Below are 9109 nucleotides of genomic sequence, written 5' to 3' on the forward strand. Positions count from 1 at the left end.
CCCCCAACACCTATTTTAAATAGACACCAACACCTAGTGTTATAATCAAACGGAGATATCTGGGCGTAACAGTGATCCGTGAGTGCAAGATAGAGAGAGAGAGCCCTCTGGGGAACCAGTTATTGGTGCAGGTCCTAACAGAGTCAGGAAAATTAACCCTGAAAGGGTTAACCTTGAGTGCCCCAGCTCTCAGTCACCGTGTTCCTGTTTGCCCATCTTCCCTCAGGTCCCAGCCGTCGGTTCAAACGTGTGGTAGAGACCATCCAGGCACAGTTGCTGAGTACTCACGACCAGCCCTCCGTGCAGGCCCTGGCAGGTAGGTGACAGATGTGTGGTGGGCACACATCCAGGGTGCCATCTCAGGTGTCGCTCTGCTTCTCTTAAGCTGGCTCACTTCTTGGACTTTTGGCCAGTGTCTTGCTGAGGTCTCCCCTGCACTGTTGGGAATAGATTTCCCCCAAGAGGCTGGAGTCCAAGAAAAGAATTTCTCAGCTACCTGAAAGCCCTAACACGACAGTGGCCCCCACATTGGAAGCAATGGTGCCACAGAGCTCTGGAGCCAGATCTGCCCTGTGGGAGAGTGATCAGTCATCCCAGTGTGCCTGGAACTAGGGGCTAAAGCCAGGGGAGATAGGACAGATTGGTGGCCCTCTCTGCAGGACCCAAATGCCACTGGCACTGAAGAGCACAGCTCTCATCTGGCTGGCATCCAGGGGTCAGAGCAGAGGCCAGGCCTCAGGGAAGTGTTTATTATTCATTCAGGTGTCCATAAGAGAACAACATAAACTAACCAGAGGTTAGTTCAGAGGTAGACTGTTTGCCTAGCAATGAGAAGGGTCTGGATTCAATCCCTAGGAGAAAAAAAGAAATGCAATAAACTTGAACTGGGCGGCTGTTTGGATTTGTTTTGGTTTGTTTGAGACAGGTTTTCTTTGTGGAATCCTGGCTGTCCTGGAACTTTCTCTGTAGACCAGATGGGCTTTGAACTCACAGAGATCTGCTTGCCTCTCCCTCCCAAATGCTGGGATTAAAGAGGTGTGTCACCACCATACAAGTGAACTGGGTGGCTTTTTAAGCAATAGGAAACTGAGTATGGAAATGCATGCATGCTGTAGTCCAAGCATTCAGGAAACTGAGGCAGGGAGATTGCTATCCTGAGGGACTAGTTCCAGGCCATTTTGGCCACTTTATAAAACTATCTAAAAGCAACAAGCGGGGCTGAGGCAGTAGCTCAATATAGAGCTCTTTCCCAGCATGCACCATGTTCTGGGTTCAATCCTCACACCACATAAACTAGAAGTAGCATTACACAGCTGCTGTAAATGTCACCCAGTACTTCCGAGGTAGAGTCAGGAGGATCAGGAATTCAAAGTCGTCCCTAGCTATAAATATCAAATTCAAGGCCAGACAGATATTCGTGGGACCTTGTCTCAAAAATAATAAAAAAAATAAAAAAAATTTTAAATTATTTTTTTCAAAATTGCAGTTGGGCAATGCTGACACATGCCTTAAATCCTAGCACTTAGGACAAAGGAGCAGGTGCATCTCTGAGTTTGAAGCCAGCCTGGTCTACAGCGTGAGTTCCAGGACAGCCAAGGCTACCTGGAGAATCCCTGTCTCAAAAACAAAAGGCAAATAAATAAATACATAAATAAATAAGAAAAAAAGATAGTATTATCTATTTTATGTATATGCAGTTTTGCCTGCATGTATGTCTGTGCACCGTGTACATGCTTGGTGCATGTGGAGACCAGAAGAAGGCATCACATCTCGAGTTACAGATGGTTGTGATCTGAGGGTGGAACGCTGACCTCTGCAAGAGCAGCCAGGGCTCCTAGCCATGGAACCCAGGAATTTGTGTTCAGAGACTGGAAGGCCAAGGTCAAGGCAGCAAGAAAGATTTTTGTGTCTGCCTACAGATCATTTCCTCATCCTCAGAGGGCCTCAGTGTCTCTAACATGGTGGAACAGCAAGGGAGTAATTTGTATTTTGGGTTTTTTCCCCGGACTTGGTCTCATATATCTCAGACTGGCCTTAAGCTTGGAATGTAGTTAACATGACTTTGAACTCCTGGTCCTCCTGCCTCTGTCCCAGCTGCTAGGCTTACAAGCGTGTACTACCAGTCTGGCTTTCACTGGGGTCTTTTATAATTTCAGGGCACTAATCTCAGAGGCCCTATGGATTTAGGTGTGATGGTTCCAGCATGTGAATTATGGGGGACACCACATATAACCTGTAGTAGAAGTGTCTGCCATAGCAGTCAGAGCTACAAAGATGACAATTCTGTGTGACTAAAAGGTTTGCTTAGGCAAGCAGTCTCCACTGTAGGATACCAGAGAGGGGTATGCTAGGCGCTCAAGAGTCTAGTGAGACCCTCCTAGCGTTCCTCTCTGTCTCGGTTCCCTGTAGAAGGGATCAGGCAAAGGGAATCGAGCAGTGAATACAGCAGCCACCAGAGGACACTAGTGGCCTGACTCTTGGCAGGGCTAGTCTTGACTTTGGGTCCTCCACGTATGACTGCCATTAGTAAGTGACCTCAGAGATGGTCCCTGAAACAATACAGATGTTTCAGCCTGCTGTGCAGAAGGTCAGGCACCCAGGGCGCCTTCAGGATGCCTTCCTGAGAGCCGTCCTCTCCTGCTGTGCAGGTCCTACCTTAACCTGTGGCCACTTCCTCCAGAACAATAACACTTCTGCCCCTGACATTGCTGGTTCATTTAAGGACTTGGGTGACTAAACTGGGTCTGCCCAGATAATCCAAGGTAGTCTCCCCACCCACAGGGATTATCCTGAATCACAACACGTGGTCTCAGCGTCTACACAGGTTCCCAGCTTTGTGTGAACATCTGTGGGGATGCCGTTATTCAGCCTATCACAGCCTCCCTGAGGAACACTTGGCAGTGTGTGGAGACTCTGATTTGATTGTCTCTCTTGCAGGGCAGGAAGTTGTTATTGACATCATGTGGGTGGGGACCCGGGATGCTGAAAAAGCCCTGTGCCCAGGAGGATTGGTTAACCCACTGGTTGCTGCAACAGAATGCCTTACAAAAGCAACTTCAGGAAGTGGGGACTGGCAAGAGGGCTTAGCACTTGAAGGTGCTTGCCACCGAACCTGACAACCTGAGTTAAGTTCCCATGACCCACAGATGAGAGGGAAAACGCATTCCTGCAAGATGTTCTCTGAGCTCCACACTGGAGCCCTAACACATACACCACACGCGTGTGCACGCACGCACACACATACACACACTCAGAGAAGGAAGAGGAAATGATGGCTGGCAGGAGCCGGAGGCAGCTGGTCACATCGTCTGCATTTAGGATACAGAGAGTAATGAATGCTGGGACCCAGCTCTCTCTCTCTCTCTCTCTCTCTCTCTCTCTCTCTCTCTCTCTCTCTCTCTCTCTCTCTCCCTCCTTTTTACTCAGTTCAGGAGCCCAGCCCCTGGAGCGGTTCTGCTCACAGTAGGGCAAGTCATTTTTTGCATCTGCATTATCCTAGTCCAGACCGTCCTTTACAAACATCTCAGAGCCTCGCTCCCACAATGACTCCAGATCCTGTTAACCAGTCACTTGGGAGGCTGAGGCAGGAGGATCAGGTATTTAAGGTCATCCCCTGCTACAAAGTGATGGCTACAAGGCCAGCCTGGCCTGTTATATGAGATCCTGTCTCAAAAACAACAGTAAAAATAAAATAAAAAATAGAGTGGGTGTCGGCGGGCCAGACAGATGGCCCAGTGGTTAAGAACACTTGCTGCTCTTACAGAGGGTCCCAGCACCCACACAATTGCTCATAAATATTCAGAACTCCAATTCCAGGAGCCCTGACGTTCTCTTCTGAACTCTGTGGACCCCAGGCATGTACATGGTGAACATGCCTGCAGGAAACCACTCATAAAATAAATAACGCCTACAAGCAAACAAACAAACAAACAACTTCAGGGGCGATGAAATGGCTTAGTCAGTACCATGCATGACAACCTGAGAAGTTCTTCCCCAGAGCTGTGTGAAAAAGCCCAGAGGCTGGGGCCTTAGCTCAGTGGTAGATAACTTACCTAGCAAGGCAAGGCTCTACTCTCAGCTCCAGGAAAAAGAGAAGCCACCCACTGCAGTGTAGCCCCGTAATCCCAGCTCTGGGCAAATGGAGACAGAAGAACCTCTAACCCGACTAAAAAACTCTGGTAAGTTCCAGGTTCCATGAAAGAACCAACTACCCCAAACCCCTCTGACCTCCACTTGTATGCCATGGCACTTATGTGTCCCCACACAAAATAAATACATAGGAGAGAGAGAGAGAGAGAGAGAGAGAGAGAGAGAGAGAGAGAGAGAGAGAAGAAAGAAAGAAATGTAATCTTAAGAAATAAGATGACACTTGAGAGGCAGGCGGATTTCTGAGTTCGAGGCCAGCCTGGTCTAAGAGTGAGTTCCAGGACAGCCAGGGCTACACAGAGAAACCCTGTCTGGAAAAACCAAAAAAAAGAAAAAAAGATGAGCCTACCCTGATGGCCTTTAATCCCAGTCTTGTGAAAGCAGAGGCAGGTGGATCTCTGAGTTTGAAGGCAGCTTGGTCTATAGAGAGAGTTCTGATGCTGACCTGCTTGTACACATAAGCTTGTGTGGACACACGTGCTACCACATGCATATGTAGTGTGGCCTTCAGGTCAGCAGATCCAGAAGGGTCCGAGACACACACCGAACAACTCGCAATACTTCGAGCCTCATTCCCATAGAATTACCTAGTTGTAGATAAAGGGTATTACAGCCTTATGGTTGCCCCAGAGAGCCGAGAATTTTTCTTTTTCTTTTTTTTTTTTTTTTTTGGTTTTTCGAGACAGGGTTTCTCTGTNTAGCCCTGGCTGTCTTGGAACTCACTTTGTAGACCAGGCTGGCCTCGAACTCAGAAATCTGCCTGCCTCTGCCTCCCGAGTGCTGGGAGTATGGTGGCATGCGTCACCACGCCCAGTGGAGCCAAGAATTTCTTGCGGCGAGCTGGCCCGCTCAGACAAACTGGGCAGGTGTTTTGAAGGTAGAGCGCGCCTATGGGCCCCATGTGGGAATGAGCACGCTTTTCTGTGGCCGCTGTCTCGGAGATTTGAAGTCCCACAAATGGCGGACATAATAACCTCTGTTAGGATGGTTATTGCTGATATTACATTTGTTTGTGTATTTGGGGTGAGCACCGTGGTGCACGTGTCAGAGAACAACTAGCTTGTGGGAGTCACTTCTCTCTGTCTCCATCTGTGTGGGTCCCAGGGATTGAATTCAGGTCATCAGGCTTGGTGACAAGCTCTGCTGAACCATCTCACCAGCCCAAGTTTGGTTTTTTTGGTGCCGCTGCAACCAACAAACAGGAGCCTCAACCTGGGTTCAACAGCTTGCCTGCCCATGCAAAATCACTTCCTCCTTTGCAGATGAGAAGAACGGAGCCCAGACCCGGCCTGCTGGGACCCCACCCCGAAGCCTGCAGCCCCCACCAGGCCGCTCTGACCCTGATCTGAGTAGCTCTCCCCGCCGAGGACCCCCTAAGGACAAGAAGCTCCTGGCCACCAATGGAACCCCTCTACCCTGACCCCAGGGGGCCAGGGAAGGAGGGGAGCCCCCTCCACCCCCTTCCCTGCCCCCCTACTGTGAATCTGTATATAAGGCCCAAGGAGTATGTTGGGAGGGGGGACACAAAACTAGGCCTTGCCCTGCAGGGATAGGGCTCCAGGGGCCATACCCAATGGGGGGGAGGTTTAGGGCAAAAAAGGGGTGGGAGCTGTTTTTATTTATTTATTAATTAATTTATTATTTTATTTATTGATCAATCTCTGCGGGTGGGGTAGGGGAGGGATGGGGGTGGCTTAGCAGATCCGGACAGGGCCCTCTGTCTGTGTGTCATCCCCAACCCCCACACCCCATCCTAGCCCCCTGCTCCCCACCAGGTCCTTCTCCCCCTCCCCTATGACCTTCTGTACGGATTTGCTCTCCCGGAAGGAATTCTGGTTTCGCGTGATCCTGCCTGCGTCTGTGTCTGATTCCGCCGGCGGCAACAACAACAACAACAAAAATAAATAGCCTTGATCAGGGACAGCTGGCTGGCCTTCGCCTCTCAATTCCTGGGGTGCTTCTGATCACAGGGAGAGGTGGGTACCAAAATACTGCCTGTCTAAGCAGTGAGCACAAGTCCACTTTGCTGTGCGTCCGTCAGAACTTCCACATCAGCCTCCAGTGTATTGTTGAGTGAGCCTGAGTTGGCCCCATCTTTCTTCCTCTATCGGTAGCGAGGGGTCTGGTCAGAGCACCTGTGCCATCTGTATATTTGGAGACCCAGAGGGAGCTTGTGGGAGGCTGGAGTCCAGCCGGGGATGTAAGTGCAGGGCGCAGCCACGCAGGCTGGAGAAGTCCACGGCAAGGAAGCCGAATAGCATAAAGAGCAACATGGCCACTACCCACTCGCAGATAGCCGAGGCAGAACGCATATTTAGGGCGTGCAGGACAATCACTTCACACCAGAGTCAAGGGTCACACGGCACATGCTAAAGCCCCAGCAGCCCACCTCAGATGCTCTGACGCTTCGGGCTGGGATCAGTGCATCTTTGGTCCCGTGAGCTGCTTTCCTCTCCCGGCATGTCTAGTCACACTTCACACCCACATCCCTTCAAAGGAATTGTGGTTGTTATCCCCTTACCCTCCAAACCTTGCTCCCTCTCCATCTGTGCCTCTGTCCTCTCTCACGACTCCGATTAGCGCTGGAGAACTCCAAACCCGTTTTCCATTCTGGATCCTTGCTGATCCCAGAATGACTCTTCCAAGGAAAGTACCATTTCTACTCCATTTCTGCTCCCTCTGCATACATTGCTGTGTGGCTACCCTTTTCCCCTTTGTTGGGGTTTATTTTGAGACAGGCTGTCATATAGCCCAGGCAGTATGTACCTGACACTGACCTTGGAATTCCAATCCTGTGTCCCTCTCCCTAATGTTGGAGTTCTGGGCATCTGGCACCTCAACCTGTTTATTCAGTACTGGGGAATGAACCCAGAGCCCTGTGCACAGAGGGCGGGCAAGCATCCTACCAACTGAGCTACGTCCCCAGCCCCCTGCCTTGGGCTATTTATAAGTTCCTCCCTATTTCGTGACCCATAGCCTCCTCCACATGAGCTCCTTAACAGAAAAGAATCTCCCTGGCCTAAACATGTTCCTCTTTCTAAGTTACCCCACTCTCCCCTTGGAAATAAGTTGACACTTGGGAATTCCCCAGTCCCTGAAGCACGTGGTCACCCTCCGTCTGCTCTCCCCATCACCTCCTGCTGCGTCAGCCAGGGTCCCTCACTCCTTAAAACATAAACCTTTTGCTGGTGGTGGGACCTCGTGAAGAGGCGGGTGGGTCTCTGATTTCTGTGAGTCTGAATCTACACAGTGTTCCAGGCCAGCCAGCGTTCCCGTGTGAGGTTCTATCTCCAAGGGGGAAAAAAGAAGAAGAAAACAAGTTTTCTCCTTAGCTTACTTACCTTCAGAGGTCCAGCCCAGAAGGGACGATGGTTTTGTTGTTTTGTTTTTTTCCTGCTGGAACCTCACCAATCCCCTTCCCTTACCTCCACCATCATTTTCTATCAACTTACACGTCTTTTCCTTATGTGTGAACTATGTGGAGATGAGAGGACAGCCCAAGGGAGTCTTTTTCTCCTTCCACCACTAGGGGATCTAACTCAGTACATTTATTTACCTGCACGCACAGCCACCCTTCCCTTCTATGCATGTTTTGTCTTGTTTTGTTGTTTGTTTTTCGAGACAGGGTTTCTCTGTGTAGCCCTGGCTGTCCTGGAACTCACTCTGTAGACCAGGTTTTTTTATTGTTGTTGTTTTATGTACTTTTCTCATCCGTCTTTAAGTTATTCTTCTCTAAAAATTTTACTAAAGTTACTTGCAAATACACAGTTTTTTGGAAGGGGTCTAGATATTGAACCCAGCACCTTTCCTAGACAAGCTCTCTACCACTGAGCTGTATCTTTAGCTTCTTCCTGGCACAGAAACTATCCTCCTGCCTCAGCAGTCCTGGTGCTAGCATTACAACTGTTCCCCAAATCTGGTTCCATTTATGGATTTAAAAGCATCTTAAGGGGGCTGGTGAGATGGCTCAGCGGTTAAGAGCACCAACTGCTCTTCCAAAGGTCCTGAGTTCAAATCCCAGCAACCACATGGTGGCTCACAACTATCCATAACAAAAATCTGATGCCCTCTTCTGGAGTGTCTGAAGACAGCTACAGTGTACACACATATAATAAATAATTAAAAGTGGCAGGCAAACCCCAGAGGGATGTTTCAATGCTTATGCACACTGGCATGGTCTTCACAGTGAGTTTCAGACAGCCAGGGCTACACAGAAAAACCCTGTCTCAAAAAAACAAAAAACAAAACAAAACAAAACAAAAACCAGAGAGACAGAACTTGGGTTTGATTACCAGCACCCACATGTTGACTCACAACCATTCATAACTCTAGTTGCAGGGGATCCAACACCTTCTTCTGACCTCCGTGGGCACCAGACACACGGTGCATATGTGCAATACTGGCAAAATATTTATACCCACCAAATAAAATAACAAACCTAAAAAAAAGAAAGAAGCCAAGGGCTGGGGCAGGCAAGATGGTTCAGCATGTGAGGGTGCTTGCCACTAAGCCTATAATCACAGGGTAGAAAAATCACCAAGAAGTCACATGGCAAAAAACAAAACAAAAAAAAACAAAAAAAAACCCTCAACGTTGTGGCACAGGAGCACCAATACATATACATTCATAGGCACATACCAAATAAATGTTTACAAAGGGTGAGATGAGGCTGGAGAACATAGCTCGATTGGTAAAGGGCTTGCCTAATGTGAAAAGCCTTGGATTTAGCCCTCAGAACCTGGGGAAAAACCAAGGGGTGGTGCCCCACACCTAGAATCCTAGTAATTACAAGGAAGAGCAAAGTCCCAGGTCATCTTTGCATCTTAGCTACACAGTGAATTTGAAGCCACCCTGGAGTGCATAGCTGGCATTACATATTCTCTCTCTCTCTCTCTCTCTCTCTCTCTCTCTCTCTCTCTCTTTATTACCAATGTATTAACTGATCTGGAGCCCTTTGTACCAT

General features: G+C 49.0%; 2 protein-coding genes across 2 annotated transcripts in view; one reads left to right on the forward strand and one right to left on the reverse strand.

The window, feature by feature from the left end:
* Window positions 1-6067, forward strand: part of Brsk1 (BR serine/threonine kinase 1) — a 26715-nt gene extending 20648 nt beyond the window's left edge. The window contains exons 18-19 of the mRNA XM_021218971.2: window positions 227-316; window positions 5409-6067. Coding sequence (XP_021074630.1) covers window positions 227-316; window positions 5409-5566 — 248 coding nt within the window. The 3' untranslated portion in view covers window positions 5567-6067. The remainder of the gene's footprint in view (window positions 1-226; window positions 317-5408) is intronic.
* A 4-nt stretch (window positions 6068-6071) lies between these two features.
* Window positions 6072-9109, reverse strand: part of Tmem150b (transmembrane protein 150B) — a 7903-nt gene continuing 4865 nt past the window's right edge. Inside the window, exon 6 of the mRNA XM_021218972.1 lies at window positions 6072-6481. Coding sequence (XP_021074631.1) covers window positions 6273-6481 — 209 coding nt within the window. The 3' untranslated portion in view covers window positions 6072-6272. The remainder of the gene's footprint in view (window positions 6482-9109) is intronic.

Source organism: Mus pahari, chromosome 19 (assembly GCF_900095145.1).
Source record: "Mus pahari chromosome 19, PAHARI_EIJ_v1.1, whole genome shotgun sequence".
NCBI classification, from domain to species: Eukaryota; Metazoa; Chordata; class Mammalia; order Rodentia; family Muridae; genus Mus; species Mus pahari.